This window comes from Castanea sativa, chromosome 12 (genome assembly GCF_040712315.1).
Source record: "Castanea sativa cultivar Marrone di Chiusa Pesio chromosome 12, ASM4071231v1".
In the NCBI taxonomy this organism is placed as follows: domain Eukaryota; kingdom Viridiplantae; phylum Streptophyta; class Magnoliopsida; order Fagales; family Fagaceae; genus Castanea; species Castanea sativa.
The window spans coordinates 11,843,993-11,861,368 of NC_134024.1; the positions used below are offsets into that span (position 1 = coordinate 11,843,993).

Below are 17,376 nucleotides of genomic sequence, written 5' to 3' on the forward strand. Positions count from 1 at the left end.
TTTTGTTGAGAGGTGTAAAGACAAGACTGCTGAGGAAAAGTACCACGACTGTTTAGAAAGGATAGGAAAGATTTATCATTATATTCTTGAGCATTATCTAATCAAAAGACTTTCACGGTGCGAGTAAACTGTGTTTTAATCATTTTATGAAATGTTTGGTAAATAAACACAAGTTCAGACCTATGGTGAAGCAGATAAATCCAACTATATCGAGAAAAATCATCCACAAATATGACAAAATCTCTAGATACCCCCTCAATGGAAACCAGTGCAAGACCCTAAATATCAGAATGTATAAGATCAAAAGGTGCAGAAGAAAAGGAGTCACTATTATTAAAGGGCAATTTTGTTTGATTTCCAAAATGACAGGAAGTACAATCAAATTTTTGAAATTGAACTGAACCTAAATGACCTTGAGAAGCTAACAATTGAAGACAAGATAAAGATGGATGACCAAGACTAGCATGCCATAGATCAAGTGAGGGGGTGGCAGTGGTAGCAGCTGCAGAAACAATTTGTGAAGGAATCTTCAAGTCATAAACCTCAAACATGTGACTAACCTTATGACCAACCTAAATGACCTTGAGAAGCTAACAATTGAAGACGAGATAATGATGGATGACCAAGACGAGCGTGCCATAGATCAAGTGAGGGGGTGGCAGTGGTAGCAGCTGTAGAAACAATTTGTGAAGGAATCTTCAAGTCATAAACCTCAAACATGTGACCAATCTTACGGCCTATCCCAAGCACTTGACTCGTTCGGAGATCTTGCACATCCACACCATGATTAGTAAATAGAAGATCTATGCCTAATTCACAAAATTGACCAACAGAAAGCAAATTGAAGGATAACTTTGGGATATGAAAAGTGTTATTAAGGGATAAACAAGGAAAAGAGATTGTTCCTTTATGACTAATAGGCATAGGAGTTCCATTAACAGTGTAAATGGTGATGGGGTGTTCTAAGGGTGTCTTATCAGAAAATTGGAATTCATCAGGAGTCATATGGTTACAACATGCAGTATGAAAAAACCAAGGTTGTTTACCTGAGGTGACAGAAAGGGCAATGAAAGTTTGAGATAAAACCTGTTGAACTACTGCCTCAATATCAGTCATAGTAAGTGAGGAAGCCAAAAATGGACCTATAGGAACCGATGGATTTGAAGGACATACAACAACTGGCCGAGGAAGAGAAGCTTTATTCTGCTCTTGCACAAATTTCTACAGTTTGCGACAAACTGAGATGTCATGGTCTTTGGCACAGCAAAACTCGCAGCAAGTACCTTTGGAAGACTGAGAGGTGGGACGCTCAGAGTTTATTCGTGGAGGAGCAGTGAATGTAGCAATGGGAGGCTGTGGAGATAGTGTAGCCAATACATGATTAGATGATGACACGTGATGAGTAGGCCGACAGTTCTCCTCAGAAATGAGCTCTTTGACTGTAGCATTAAGAGAAGGAGTAAGAGACTGGCTAAGCAAAGAAGCCCTAGTAGGCTCAAAATCCTTACATAAACCCATCATGAAATGCATAAATTTACGGTGATCCTGATATTTGACAAAGAGCTCAATGTCCTTAGAACACACTAGTAAAGGATTTGCAGCAGAGAGTTGTTCCCACATAGTATAAGTCTGAGAAAAAAAATCAGAAATAGACTGACCTATCTCTTGGCGCATTTGATAAAATTTTGATTCAATGTGGAACTCCAGGCTTGAATCATTAGTGCAATTATAGCGATCAGCCAGAAAATTCCAAGCAGCCTCAGCAATCTCAAGACGAGAAAAAAGATTATGAATGGAGGGAATAGAGGTATTGATAAACCAAGACAAGATCTTACTTTGAATACTCTCCCATTCCTCTAAGCGTTCTTCATAATCATCCACTATAGTTGCAGTCTTTGAGGCATCTTTAGCAGCTGTGGCTTTGGACGTAGGTTTTGGTACTGGCTTAGGAATTGAACTAGTCACATATCTCTACAGTTTACAACCCTTGAGAAAGACGGTCATATTCTGAGACCATGCATGATAGCTAGTAGGACCATCCAACATAATGGTGATAGGGCGTATGATATCTTGTTCGTTTTGTTGAGCCATAATGAAGAAAATGACCAAAAAGAGGGATTTAGGAACCTCAAACGAAGAAACTAAACCTAGAAATAGAATCTACGTGAAAACTGAGCAAGATAGGCCCCTTCGAAAAATTTTGACCTCGGTCAACGGTGGCGACAACGGTCAACGGATGCTGACGTCACTAGGGCTAACGTGGCAAAGCGGTAGTGAAAGGTGTGTGAGATTGGGCGGTGTCACATGTAGGCGTGTGGGCACGTGTTACTGCGAGATCGAACCTTTTGGTGGCACGTGGGAGCACGAGTAGTTCCGAATGGAGTTGATTCGGGTTGGGTTTTTCTCGAAATTGTGCGATCTATCAATATGTGCTCTCTGTTTGGCAGGGTGATGGATAAGACTAGATCCGAGAGTTTTTGGTGTCATGGGTCTAACGGCGGTAACTTGCTTCTGACAGTGGGCACTGGACAAAGGCAAGGGTAGCAAAAAGACACTAGAGAAGACCACAGGAGCCAGAAAGTTAGAGCATTGGCTCTGATACCATGTTAAGAATATAAAGTGAGAGAGAAAGATTGAATAGTCTGTATATTCTGTGTAAATAATAATGTACAATAGAGAGCTTTATATAGGCTAGGTATGTGTGCAGTACAAGTAATATGAGTGAACTACAAGTAATATGAGTAAATTATAAGTACAATATACTGGACTAAGCCCAATGGGCTAATCTAGTCTAAGCTATACACTAACAATGAGCACGAATCTTGTTGAATAATTTCTGTTAACGCTATGAGACATTCAACCATGCACTATGAGGCATTTGAAGGTAGGGCCCGTCCTTCCACTAGGCTAATTACGCCATTGCTTAAGGCCCCCAAGTGGAAGGGGGCCCCAAAATAGTTTCAGATAAAATTCCAAAAAATCTAATATATTCTTGTGACCAAAGAACAAAAAATTTGGAACATTTTTGTAAATATTGGTATCCCAAAAAATTCTTTGGTCTAAACAAAATCAATTATCCCAAAAATATTATCCTTAACCTCTAGAAAAATAGAAAATCAACCGGATAAATGCAGATTCAAATAAAATGCAGATTCAATCTAAAAAATTACCAACAAAATTATCTCAAATCAAAACAAATAAAAAATCTCAAATCCCTAAAATTTTACTCACACCTTTTCTTTCTCTCACTCTTGCCCTCCGCCTCTCTCTCTCTCTCTCAACTCTTGCTCTCCATGTGTCTCTCCCAGCTAGATGATGATGGCTTGCAAAAATACTGTCATAAACTTGAATCTTTTCTCAAATATGATGTTTATTATGATATTAATGGTGTAAATTTATTTTTAGAGTTAAAAGTTTTAAAAGAAATTTTACAAATAAAAAAATATACTCCAATTAACGTATATAAAAATTTTACAAATTTTACTAACAATACATATTACAATTGCTTCTGCAAAAAGAAAATTTTCAAAATTAAAATTAATAAAATCATATTTATGATCGACAATGTCTCAAGAAAAATTAAGTGAATTAGTTATACTATTGATTGAAAATGAGATGTTAATAGAACTTCAATACAAAAATTTAATTAGTCAATTTGCATTTCAAAAGACAAGAAAAATATATTTTAAATAAAATATATTATAATATAAAAATATTAAATAAATATTAATTATATATATATATATATATATATATATATATATATATATATATAAATATGTCTCATTTTAGTTCTCGTTTAAAGCTCCAAAATGTCTAGGGCCGGCACTATCTATAGGCGCATTAAGAAAGGCCATATAGCCTTCAATGACTATGAGATATTGTGGAAAGTTGTCAAGAGAGCTCGTTTTACGAATCAACTTCAACTTGGCAATATTTAATCTATGTGAATGCATCTAAGTTAGTTGAGCTAGGAACTTGATCTGTGGGAGCTTTCGTCATAAGCTTGCAGAGAGAAAGATCTTATGCATAGTAAGATGATCCATTTTTTAAACTTTATGAAATTCATATGATAATCCATTTTTAAAACTATATAGTATTTGATTGTTTGAAAAATTTAATTTCTCTTTGCTATTATGCCATGACAATATTAATTTTTGGTTCTCGTGGAATTCAAACTCATCCTTATTTGATGATGGTGCAGGTGGAATTTGAACCTAATCCATGGATTCCAATGAACTCAATTAATAAAATATCTTATTATTGAATAAAAGATGTGAATTCAAATCTTGCCTATACCAAAAAACCAATTAGAATATTGTCTTTATGATAATGAACAATCATAGTGGCCATAAGATCAAATTTATCTTCTCCATAATATATATATATATATATATATATATATATATATATATATATATATATATATATATTTTAAGTTTCAATCTTGCTTACACTAAAAAGCTAAATAGTGTTTTAACTTCTTTTTTTATTATAAGAGTGTTTTAACTTTATGATAAAGTACAATCATAGAGCCATAGTTGAAATCTATCACATGTAATTGGAAAACGTTTGGCTATAAACTTTGTTGTAGCCTAAAGCTATAACTCTACTCAATATTTTTTAATTACATGTGATTTTAACAAATTCATCATTAGATTGTATTTTCTTCTTGTATCTTTTATGCTTGCAAAACTTTCAGAAGATCAAAGATCAATAACTATGTCATCAATCAAATATTTAAATTTCAAGTTTTTATAGTTTAAAGTTATACAAATTTAAAAAATAAATTTATGAATCAAATAATAAATAACATCCAATGGATACAAAATTTGATATGTGTTTTAAAAATATAAAGAACTTGCAATCCAATGATTATATTTTCAAAATATATAGTTATGTTAATTTTTTTAGTTGGAGGTGTAACTTTAAGCTACAAGCTTACTTTATCCTATATAATAATTAAAAAAATAAATAATAAATAACTTCTCAGTTTGAGTTAATTATAACGCCATAGGAACATAAGTTGAAAAAATTCGATGTATGTATCAAAAAAAAATTATATAATTTATCCATGACCCAATTGGTTTCTACCAAGTTAATTTTATGAATACCGTTTCAAATCCCATTTTGGTTTGTCTATTGGAATGAAATGTTTTGATACCAATCTATTCTGGCATACTATTGCATGCTATTTCAGTTTTGGGGTTACCACTATATATATGTGTGTGTGTGCGCTTGTGCGATAAAAAAAACCCATATAATAAATTATTAATGGTTTTAAAGTTATAAGTAAATATTTCAACTAATATGTAATCTTTAACCTCAAATATCAGTTCAATAATAATAATAACAACAACAACAACAAGACAAGTATTAGTTCAATTATATATAGAATATAATAAGAGTAATAATATGGAAAAAAAAAAAATGAAACTACACTGTTGGCCCCTCAAGTTTATCTTGTGAGCACAATTAGTCCATCAAGTTTCAAATGAGTGCAATTGGTCCTTCAAGTTTTCATAATGAATGATATAAGTCCTTCTCTTAACTTCCATTAGTGGTATTTTTTTACGTGGTTAACGGAATAATGACATATTGTATTTCTATTAAAAAAATTACAAAAGGGAATTTACACATAAGTAACAAACTAACTTGTTTTAAATTCAAATCCTAATCCTAACCCAATTATAAATCGAAACTCCATTTACAAATCCATGGGAGGGAATGATTGATTGATGCCCTAGCTGCCGCGATGCTACCTCACTCTTCTGTAGATGGTGGCCTTTTACCTTAAGCGACAGCCATTGCCACGATGGCCTCCCTCCTCCTCTTACACAAAACAAAATACAATGCCCCGTTTATGTTTCAACCTAAATTTCTCTAGTCTTCAGAGGAAATTAGGCAACACCAACTAAGGAGGCTTCAGTTGCTAAGAGTGTAAAGACAAAGAGCATGAAATCGCCAGCAAATAAGGCTACAACTAGGAGAGGGGGAAGGAAGTGATTATAAGAGAAGGAGTTTTCCTAAATGTTTGTTTGTTTGTTTGTTGTAGGGGTAGTTCTGTATTTTCTTTTCTTTGTTTTTTTTTTTTGGGTGTAATTAGATCCACATGCACCCGATTATATAACCAAAAAACAATTTCGGTTTATATATTGTTATTTTAATTATCATCGAGAAGTTTAGTTGAGATATGATGCTGTAATTTTTTATATATTTATATTATTATTTAAGAAGATTCCCCTGTTTGGACTGGATTTTTTTTTTAAAATTCTAAAATACCCCTACATCCCTATGTTTAAGTAGAGACAAAACTAAAGACCAATCTGGTAAAAATACAATCTTAACTTTCATTAAAACATTGCCTTAAAAATAGGGTCACTCTTCTATTGATTTTCAAATTTATTTATCCACTTATAAATTAGATTCTCAAAATAAAAATGATATATATAAAATAAATAAAAAAAACATTTTTTTTTTTGTTTTGGCTACGACCACTAAAAAAAAACCTCATTGCACATGCGAAGCGCGTGTGATGAGACTAGTATTTTATTAAGTTTTTCAATTAAGTTGAGTGGAGTCTGAGAGAGAGGAGATGAATTTAGTATTATTAGAGATGGATGGTTTTTCCTTTTTCAAGTCGTGTTCATCATCATCCTACTCCTATTAGTAGAAAAAGTAAAATGCAATTAGAGGCAAGTATTTAATTTATTGGTGCTACCAATCTTGGAGGTACGATAGAGGGTTTCAATTCAAATGCAAAAATTATTTTTCTATAAAGAAAGACAGAAAGTAATTTAATCTCACACGACAGTTATTGCGTGATTCTAATTCTAAGTCTGTTCAATCACTTCCTCTTCTCTCTCTCATGGGTTTGTAAATGGAGTTTTGATTTAAAACCGGGTTAGGATTAGAATTTGAATTTGGAATGAGTTAGTTTGTTATGTGTAAATTCCCTTTTGTAATTTTTTTAATAAAAAAAAATGTCAAGTCATTATTCCATTAGTCACGTAAGTAATACCATTGACAGAAGTTAACAAAAAGGACTTTTATCGCTCATTATGAATACTTGATGGACTAATTGCGCTCACTTGAACCTCGAGAGATTAATTATACTCACAGAGTAAACTTGAGAGATTAATAGTATAGTTTTGCTATAAAAAAAAAATGACAAACCTAAATGTTAATTTTAGTGGAGTTGTGCTTGTACCACAACTTGCCCACATGTTGAGTTGTGAGTGGTAGAGAGATGATGGTGGGTCCATATGAGAACACCCCTCTACTACTCACAACTGGCCATATGGGTGAGTTGTGGCATAAATTTTGCCATTTTATGTGGCACCAGCATAACTCATTTTAGTGACCAGTACATTAAAAGTTGTTTAAAATCTTCTCAAAAAAAGGAAAGATGTTTAAAAGACCGGGGCTCGTTTGGTACTGTTGTTTAAACAATAATTTTTCTTATTTAAACACCACAATATGTATTTTCATAACACATTTTTTATTTACACATATTTTCACAACACTTAAATACCATTACTAAAAATCTCTTACCAAACAAGTCTGACTGTTTTCTTTTGTTTTGTTTTGTTTTTTTTCTTTATTGTAAGTCACGTGGGGCTCACAAAAACAAAGAAAAGAAATAAAAATAAATAAATTTTAACACTCAAGTGGACAAAACAAAAGAAAGGAAGGAGTATTACGTGGGCTCACAAAATCGAAACAAAGAAAATATTGGAGGACAGCAGTACAACACAATGACACAAATAAAAAAGAAGAGGTAGTGGACTGAAACGACGAAACCAGAAGAAGAAGATACCCAAACCCAGAAGAATAAGAAGAAGAAGAAAAACAAGGAACAAGGAGGTAGGTTTTTAAAAAAAAAAAAAAAAAAAAAAAAATCATATTCTGGTACTGGCCGAGCCACACAAAAGTTATAGAGCAGGCTTTGGACTTTAGTGTAAGGGTGGGCTAAGTAAGATTGGTCATGGGCTTTGGGTTTTGTTTGTTTGGGTCAGGCCCACGTGTGTGTTGGGTTTGGGTAAACGAGAAGGCTGACATGGGTTGAGTCTGGGTCAAATCTAATTATTAGAGTACTAAAACATTTATTTAAGATTGTTTATTTTTGTTGTGTCTTTGAAAAAAACAACAGCGAAAAAAAAAAAAAAAAACCCCTAATCAGAGGTTTTTCACTTTTTTTCTTCTTCTTCTTCATTTCTTCATTCCCAAAACTCAGGTACTCTCTCACTCTCACTCTTGAATTAATTGTTTTAGTAAATTCATTGTTTTTTGTTTTTGTTTCACGTGGCTTTTTCTTTTTTTGTTTTTTGTTTAAGGATTCTGTCTGCTTGTATCTGGGTCTTGTATGTTGTTCCGTTTTGTATCCGAGAACTAAAAAAATTTTGAGTTTTTCTATGTTGTGTTTGGTGGCTGAGAAAAATGTTAGGGAAAGATAACTGACGAAATATGAGTATCAACCAAGTATTGAAACTGGGTTTTCATGTAGCTTAGCTGGGCATCTGGCAAATTCTTCAAATTCGATACTAAATTTTATGTTCAATATTGTATCTTGCTTCTCTTTCTTTCTTGGGTTTCTTGGCAACCAAACGGAGGGTTTGGTTTTGGTTGTTTTATTTGGTGCAATGATGGGTTCAGATGTTGGGATTCAAGTTTTTTAGGGTTTTTTTTTTTTGAAGTTCATTGGGATTTGGGTTGTTTCGTTAATTTTAGTCTGAGCTTGCAATTTTTTACTTTAATTGTGGTTGAATGTTCATGTGCTGCCAAATACTACTACAATGGGATTAGCCAAATTTGTGTTTTATTGGTTTCGAATCTGAAGTCATTGGACGTTAGAGTTCGAGACCTTTTATGTGAATGGTTTGGTTTGATTTGGTATTTTACTTTATATCCTTGGCTTCTTTCAAATTTTTTTATTTCATTTTGATTTTGTTTCAGGATTATTTGTTGGTAGGTTATTCATACATATTGACCTGCTGTAGAAGTAAGCTCATTATCTAAAGCGGTTACGGTGATTTGACGGTTTTGCTTACAATGGATTCACCTGAACGAGGTCGTTATGTGAAACGGGATGTAGAGGATGGTTTGGATGTGAAGAGCGATAGGGCTGTTGATGATGAAGAGTTGGAGGGCAGTGATAAGAGAAAGCATAGGTCAAGTAGGTCAAGAAAACTGAGCAATGGAGAAGATGCTGAAGGGTTAGATGGAAGAAGAAGAAGCTCTGGGGATAGAAATGAGGGTCGGAAACGGTCAGGTGGATCTAGTAGAGCGGGTAGTGATGAGGAGGATCACGACTCAAGGAAAGAGTCGCGCTCTAAGCAGATCAAGAAAAGGCAAGAAGAGAATACATTGGAAAAGTTGAGCAACTGGTACCAAGATGAGAAAGATGGTGTAGATAAGTCGGGGAGTAGAGTGCATGGTCGAGCTGATGAAAGTGAGAAAAGAAAAACAGCATCCAAGTTTTCAGAGCATGAGGGTTCTCAAAGCAGGATTAAAAGCAAAGAAGAAAGATCCCATGATGTAGAGATTGAAAAAGTGGTTGATAGAGATTCCAGGTATTCAGAGAGGAGGGAAACTGGTCGAGAGAAGGGTCATGGATCTTCTGAGGAGCTGAGAAATTCGAGGAGAAAATGGGATGAATCTGATGCTGGCAAGAAAGCCGAAGAAACTTTTTCTGAAAGAACTGAGCTCAGAGACCGTAAGTTGTCTGATCCTAAGTATGAGAGTGCTAGAGAGAGAAGCGTGTCTGCTAGGAATGAACCCAGTGAGAGTAAAACCCGGGGTGTAGATTCAAACAGTGAGAAGGGTATGAAATCTAGCAATAGAGAAGAGAGAAGAGCTGATGCTGAGAGGAGTAAGAGCAAGGTGAGGTCAGAGGTACTTGAAGAAGATAATAGGGCTAGTCCTGTTACTCATGAAGACCGATCAGGCAGGGAAAAAACTGAGAAGCATAAACAGCAGAGAACTCCGACTCAAGATGTTGCTGAAAGCCGGGACAGAACGTTAAGTGCTGATGAAGATAGAAATATGCGGATGAGGGATAAAAATGCAAGAGAAGTGGGGCACTCCAGGAGGTCAAGGACCCCTGAGAGGAGTGGTAGGCGCCATCAAGAGACAGATCACTCTGAGATGGATAGTGAAAGAGGTTTCAACCTCAAGCGAAAGGAACTGGAAAAGGATGGTTATAGGGATGATAGATTGAAAGGCAGAGATGATAGCTGGAGTGACAGAAATAGGGACCATGAAGTTTCCAAAGAGAATTGGAAAAGAAGGCCACCCATCAATAGCGATAAAGACTCAAAAAATGGTGATATTGTTTATGATCATGGCAGAGAGTGGGAGATGCCAAGACATGGTCGTGAGAGGACCGACAATGAAAGGCCTCATGGCCGGTCTGGTAATAGGAAAGATGGAAGCAGGGGTGAAGCTGTGAAAACCTCATCAAACTTTGGAATTTCAAATGAGAATTATGATGTGATAGAGATTCAAACCAAGCCTCTTGATTATGGAAGACCTGATTCTGGATCCAACTTCGCCAGGAGAAATGAAGTTGCTCAGCAATCTGATGTGAAGTCAACACTAAATGATGAAGAGTGGGCATATATGCCGGATGACAGGGCAAGAAGGACTGATATATATAGCTCTGGGCCACCTGGTGAAGATTCAAAGGAAAGATATACAGATGATGGTACCTCCATGCGAGATCAAAATTCATGGAGGGATGACTTTGATTTCCATGGAGGAAAAGGTAGGGGCCAGAAAGGTGCTATGTCTGGTCGCAATGCTGGTGGCCAAAGTTCCAGTAGTGGTTCACAACCTCCTTATGGAAACCAGGATCTAGTGTCCTTCAATAGAGCTGCCTCACAAGGAGTAAAAGGGAGTAGAGTTGGGAGAGGTGGAAGAGGTAGGCCAACTGGGAGAGACAACCAACAGGTGGCAATCCCATTGCCAATAATGGGATCGCCTTTTGTACCTCTTGGAATTCCTCCACCCGGACCAATGCAGCAACTTAACCCTAGTATGCAACCTGCTCCAGGTCCACCAATGTCACCTGGCGTCTTCATTCCGCCATTTAGTCCGCCTGTTTGGCCTGGGGCTCGAGGTGTTGATATGAATATGTTAGCTGTTGCACCTGGCCTCTCTCCTGTTCCTTCTGGACCATCAGGTCCAAGGTTTCCTCCTAATTTGGGGAATTCACCCTCTGCTATCTATTTCAATCAACCTGGCCCTGGCCCTGGCCCCGGCAGAGGAGTAACTCCTAGCATTTCTGGCCCTGGTTTTAATGCTGCTGGGGCAATGGGACGAGGAACTCCACTCGATAAAACTCCAGGGGGTTGGGTTCCACCTAAAAGTAGTGGGCCTCCTGGTAAAGCTCCTTCTAGAGGAGAGCAGAATGATTACTCACAAAATTTTGTTGACACTGGTATGCGTCCCCAGAATTTCATTAGAGAGCTGGAGCTTACAAATGTTGTTGAGGATTACCCTAAGCTTAGGGAGCTTATACAGAAAAAAGATGAGATTGTTTCTAAATCTGCTTCTTCTCCCATGTATCACAAATGTGACCTGAAAGAGTTTGAACTGTCCCCAGAGTTCTTTGGAACCAAGTTTGATGTCATTCTTGTGGACCCCCCATGGGAGGAATATGTTCATCGCGCTCCCGGTGTGGCTGACCATATGGAGTACTGGACATTCGAAGAAATAATGAATCTTAAGATCGAGGTAATCTTTTTGCACCTAACTTTTTCTCCCCAATTGTCTTATAAATAGAAATAAACATATTCTTTGTACTTGTTCTGTGTGTTCCTTTTAGAAGTAATGGTAGAACTTGCTACAAGTAATTCTAATCACTTCATCTTGTAGACTGATAAATGCATGCTAAGAAATTATATTATCAGGTGTATGATATGATAATATCCATACCAACAAACCTGAATTGGAATTTTATTATGTAACTTGCATTAACCTCTGGGACAATGAAATGACCGTATAGACAAGTTGCATGTATTGAAATAAATTTCTTTCACTTTTGACTCACATGTCTAATTTTTTTTTTCCTGTGTTCACAGGCAATAGCAGACACGCCTTCTTTTATCTTCCTTTGGGTTGGTGATGGTGTGGGCCTTGAGCAGGGCCGTCATTGTCTAAAGAAGGTGTATAGTCAAGCCTTTAGATCATTTTTATTTTTTCTAAAAAAAAAAAATTTATAATTACATATAGAACTAGCCTTTTCTTTTTGGCTGTAATTTATATTATGAGATTGATTATGTGTTCCTTTAAATTAATAATTCTTTTTTGGGTGCTGTAGTGGGGATTCCGTAGGTGTGAGGATATTTGTTGGGTGAAAACAAACAAAACTACTGCAACACCAGGGTTGCGTCATGATTCTCATACTTTATTTCAGCACTCAAAGGTTGGTTCAATGTTTTCCTTGTATGTTTTGAGTGTCTGTGGTACTTATAAATAAAAAAAATGTTTTGAGTGTCTGCAGCTTCATGTTGCTGCCTCGCCTATACTTATCAAAAAGGAAAGAAAAAAAATTGCTGCCTTGCATCATTTCTTATTTCATTAAATGCTTTAGTGATGCATGTATTATTTTCCTAAATTGTTTGTTGTATTGTCATTATGGAAAAGGAACACTGCTTGATGGGCATAAAGGGAACTGTTCGTCGCAGTACTGATGGTCACATAATCCATGCCAACATTGATACTGATGTAATAATTGCCGAGGAGCCTCCTTATGGTCAGTATCCCTAATAATGTCTGTGACACTATTGACCTATGTTGCAGAAACTCTACCATAACTATACTTTAGTTTTTACTTGTCAAAAAAAAAAAAAAAAAACAAGACTTCAAATTTTCTAAGGAAAGCATATGATTTTATTGTATTTGTAATGTTAGTAAAGGTGAACATACTAACCCTGCTACGGTCTAGTTGCTGCTTAGGACTGGTAGATCCTAAAAATAATTTTGAAGAACAGTTAAGCAACATGAACTGGCAATAATGTTTAGTCTCATTCTAAAAAACAGGTGCGTTTTTAGGGTTAAAAAAAAGGAAAAAATTACCCTGGAAAGGGGTTTCTAAAGCAATTTTAGTGTGTGTGTGTAGAGTAATGGAGTGTGACTTCAGATAGAATAGAATGATGGAAAAGAATCACAGAAAAAATATTGTGAATGTCTAGAATTGACATATAGTAATTCCACTATATTTGAAGAAAATGATGGCAAAAAGGAAACCTCGCAAATGGTTTAGAGGTTTACGTGGGTTTCCTTATTTTTCTTAATTAGCACGGTAAACAGTTTTGGCATGTGATTGTCGTTTGAAACTGCAGCATACTATTTGTTGTTTAAAATTGCAGCAATAATGACTTGTATGACATATCATGTTGTTTACAAACATTGTTTTTATATTTTTAATGGTTTATATGTATAGTGATGAAATGATCTCTTTTGACATAAGGTGTATGCCAATGGAATTGCAGGTTCAACCCAAAAGCCTGATGACATGTATAGAATTATTGAGCATTTTGCCCTTGGCCGCAGAAGACTTGAGCTCTTCGGTGAAGACCACAATATTCGGTCTGGATGGCTGACTGTTGGCAAAGAACTATCCTCATCAAATTTTAATAGTGAGGTATGTTAATCAATATTTGGTCTTAATGGAATCATCTTACAACATTAACATACTTGAGCATTTGGCACTCGGTTCAGATTTCAGAATTTGACATAGAATGGGATACATTTCCTACACATATTTGATCTGCCATGTCTTATAGTCTTATTATTGTCTTGTGCAAAGTAACCAACCAAAAAATGACCCGAGCAGAAAATCTACTTCCATTAGAAAACCCTATGCTGAAAAATAGGCAAATCTTGCAGACCTTCATGTCCCAAAATCAGGATTATTGTCACTATGCTTTATTTCTATATATAATGGAAAACCTATCATCACCATCCTACAATTTGAATCACTGATTGGATCAGTACTATCTATGAAAACAAATAAAGTTTAGGACCTTAATCCTTTGTTCATACTTGTTCTCGGGTTCTATTGGTTTGTTTTCCTAACTACAACTCTGATTTGGATTTGGTTGGCATTCAGGCATATGTCAGGAACTTTTCTGACAAGGATGGGAAAGTTTGGTTGGGAGGGGGAGGACGAAATCCACCCCCAGAGGCACCTCATCTTGTTGTGACAACCCCTGAAATAGAGTCTCTCCGGCCCAAGTCACCGATGAAGAACCAGCAGCAACTTCAACAGCAGCAGTCAGCATCCATTTCTTTGACTACGGCCAATTCCTCCAATAGAAGGACTGCTGGAAACTCACCTCAAAATCCGGGTGCTCTTGGTCTAAACCAAGAAGCTTCCAGCTCTAACCCCTCAACTCCAGCTACTTGGGCCTCACCGATGGAGGGTTTTAGACGAGAAGGGAGCATTATGACTTCAGATGATAAGGTTTTTGATATGTATGGCGGGTTTAGTGGGCAGGGAAATCAAGACTATCTAGATTTTGAGTCTCATAGAATGAATTTGTTGTAACAAAATACTCGGTATAATAATCTGCTGTTTTGTAGCTTGTAATATTCTTTTGGCCTCCAATTTAAGTGGAAAGAAAATTCCATATGTTTTGTGCGTGAATTCTCATTGGCTTTAGGTCTCATAACAGCTGTGGTTTGAATGGCCTGGTGCGAACACTGCTTACCTTTTCTTTTCTTTCTTTTTCATATATTTTTTTGTTTGAATTAAATTCAATAGTTTGGGAATGGAAGAATCCTGGGCATCAGGTGTCATTGATGATGCGCCTGTTCTGCCTAAAAACCAAGAAACAATGCAACCTAACACTGAGTATACATATTGTAGGCACAAACTATTATGGCAAGTCCTCTGTTCAGGACTCTCAAACATTTCACATGAAAGCATATGGCATCAGAACATTGGGACAAAAAGATAATAAAATTTAAAACATAAATAAGGAAATGTATTAAATTTAGAAACCAAATGACAATGCATATTGGCCTAAGATGGTTGGGGAGGTAGCTGCACAGCATGCTATCTAAGGGTCCATTTTGTTGGGTAGATTGTAGGAATGACGGAAAAATAAGGAGTGAAAATAAGGAGAAAGTATATGATGTTTCAGGAACTCCACCTCAGCATCTAGTTAGTGTTTCTAAAACCAATAAGAAATTGACATTTGTCCTAAAAAAGAAACACCAGCACACTAAATCATTTAAATAAAAAAGACGAAATTGACCTTGAGAAATTCAAAGACCCGCCCTCGTTTGTTTTTCCTCTATTTGCAAAATCAAAATGTTCATCTCTATCTCTCTCTCTCACTCTTCGTTTTTCTCTCCACCACCACAGCACACCAGCACCTTCATGACTCCATCTTTTCTCTCTCAACTCCAAACCAAAAACCACTTTACTTTTCCTCTTTTCAAAATCAAATCTCAATGTCTCTCTCCCCAGTCCACACGCCACCATAGCCTTTATTCTCTCTCAACCCCAAATCCCAACAGCCAATGCCCAGCGGTAGCATCTCCGCCGGCACAACACCGCTGACATTACAAGTTCTGAAGAAACCGGCCTTTGTCTCGTCATAAAATCCCCAAAATCTTCTCTTTCTAGCAGAACCACCCTACACTGGAAACTTCACACTACTTCCAACACCCGACATTCACAAGAAGGGTTTTTTTTTTCTCTGTTTCTTTTTTGCAATTTTCACATTTTTTTTGTATGCTTTTTTCTTCCCGAAACTACATATGTTTAAAAGAAACAAAAGAAAACCAAATGAATTTTTGTGTAGAAAGGAAATTTGTACTTGTTTGATAAAATGTCTCAATGAAGATGAATGCACTCCTTTGTTCTTAAACTATTATCAATCAACAGAATATACAATATATAGTAAATGGTTAATTTTCTAAAAGAAGATATTAAAAAAAAAAAAAAAGATTAACCATTTACTGTATATTGTATATTCTGTTGATTGATAATAGTTTAAGAACAAAGGAGTGCATCCATCTTCATTGAGACATTTTATCAAACAGGTACAAATTTCCTTTCTACACAAAAATTCATTTGGTTTTCTTTTGTTTCTTTTAAACATTTGTAGTTTTGGGAAGAAAAAAGCATACAAAAAAAAAAGTGAAAAATGCAGAAAAGAAACAGAGAAAAAAAACCCCTTCTTGTGAATGTCAGGTGTTCGAAGTAGCGTGAAGTTTCCGGTGTAGGGTGGTTCTACTAGAAAGAGAAGATTTTGGGGATTTTATGATGAGACAAAGGCTGGTTTCTTCAGAACTTGTGATGTCGGTGGTGTTGTGCCGGCGGAGACGCTACCGTTAGGCATTGAGAGAGACATTGAGATTTGATTTTGAAAAGAGGAAAATTAAAGTGGTTTTTGGTTTGGAGTTGAGAGAGAAAAGATGGAGTCATGGAGGTGCTGGTGTGCTGTGGTGGTGGAGAGAAAAACGGAGAGAGAGAGAGAGAGAGAGAGAGAGATAGATGAACATTTTGATTTTCCAAATAAGAAATAATATGTCTACAACATTTTTATAACAAATTCAAAGTGTCAGATTGTTACTGGTTGTTATTGTTGGGGTAAAAATATAATTTCAGTGTTAGATTCAAATTTGAACCAATAACAACTAACCACATGTGATTTGTTGTGAAAATGTTGTAAAAATGTTGTAGACGTAGAGAAAAAATATAATCTCTCTTTTGCAAATAGAGGAAAAACAAACGAGGGCGGGTCCTTGAATTTTTCAGGGTCAATTTCGTCTTTTTAATTTAAATGGTTCAGTGTGCTGATGTTTCTTTTTTTAGGACAGATGTCAATTTCTCAGTGTGCCATGTTAAGGTTTTCAGTTTTTTATTTTTATTTAATTTCTTAAAGACACTCGTGTGAGGTGAATCGCATTTGGTTGGCAACCAGAGAAGTCAAATGCTTTAACACAAACGGAATGGTTATCACCCAAGAACAAAGCAAATTCGTGCCTTTGGAAACCTTTTTCAACAAAATTCATGATAACTGTGTATATATTTACATGAAACTGAGTTGATATTAGACTATTAGTACTCTTCTCAAGGCGCACGCAACAATCCTTCTACAAGATGCAGGGTAGGAATGGATGGATATATAGTAAATGTGTTGTGTATCTCTGTGTTTCTAAGATTGGTTCTCCTAGCCACGGAGGCCTCACCAGGCAGACCCCTAATGGGCCAAAATGCCCAGCTGAATAATGCACACACTATATGGTGCACATAGCATGCTCAAGTTCCTTTACTGTTTACCCCTTGGCTCTTTTTAATTTTTTAAAATTTCTAAATGATCACAACTATGCTTTGTGAGGAAAAAGAAAAAAGAA

The 17,376-nt window shown here is 35.9% G+C and overlaps 1 protein-coding gene across 3 annotated transcripts; it reads left to right on the forward strand.

The window, feature by feature from the left end:
• The first annotated feature begins 7,803 nt into the window (after nucleotides 1-7,803).
• Nucleotides 7,804-14,638, forward strand: LOC142619004 (N6-adenosine-methyltransferase non-catalytic subunit MTB). Of its 3 annotated transcripts, none has more exons than XM_075792077.1 (7): nucleotides 7,804-7,866; nucleotides 8,956-11,736; nucleotides 12,084-12,167; nucleotides 12,323-12,427; nucleotides 12,649-12,757; nucleotides 13,497-13,648; nucleotides 14,117-14,638. In XM_075792077.1, the coding sequence occupies exons 2-7, from the start codon at nucleotides 9,052-9,054 to the stop codon at nucleotides 14,552-14,554; spliced, it is 3,573 nt and encodes a 1,190-aa protein (XP_075648192.1). In that variant the 5' UTR covers nucleotides 7,804-7,866; nucleotides 8,956-9,051; the 3' UTR covers nucleotides 14,555-14,638. The 3 variants fall into 3 exon arrangements, with proteins under 3 accessions (XP_075648192.1, XP_075648191.1, XP_075648194.1); XM_075792076.1 differs by lacking the exon at nucleotides 7,804-7,866 and adding an exon at nucleotides 8,108-8,236; XM_075792079.1 differs by lacking the exon at nucleotides 7,804-7,866 and adding an exon at nucleotides 8,108-8,236 and having other exon boundaries at nucleotides 8,972-11,736.
• Nucleotides 14,639-17,376: the final 2,738 nt, after the last annotated feature.

What these genes read in the sequence shown, in the direction of transcription:
- LOC142619004 (XM_075792077.1), top strand. Translation starts at nt 9,052, where the DNA reads ATGGATTCACCTGAACGAGGTCGTTATGTGAAACGGGATGTAGAGGAT. An exon ending in GCCGTCATTGTCTAAAGAAG is followed by an intron (nt 12,168 to 12,322) that starts GTGTATAGTCAA and finishes TGGGTGCTGTAG; the next exon opens with TGGGGATTCCGTAGGTGTGA. An exon ending in CTTTATTTCAGCACTCAAAG is followed by an intron (nt 12,428 to 12,648) that starts GTTGGTTCAATG and finishes ATTATGGAAAAG; the next exon opens with GAACACTGCTTGATGGGCAT.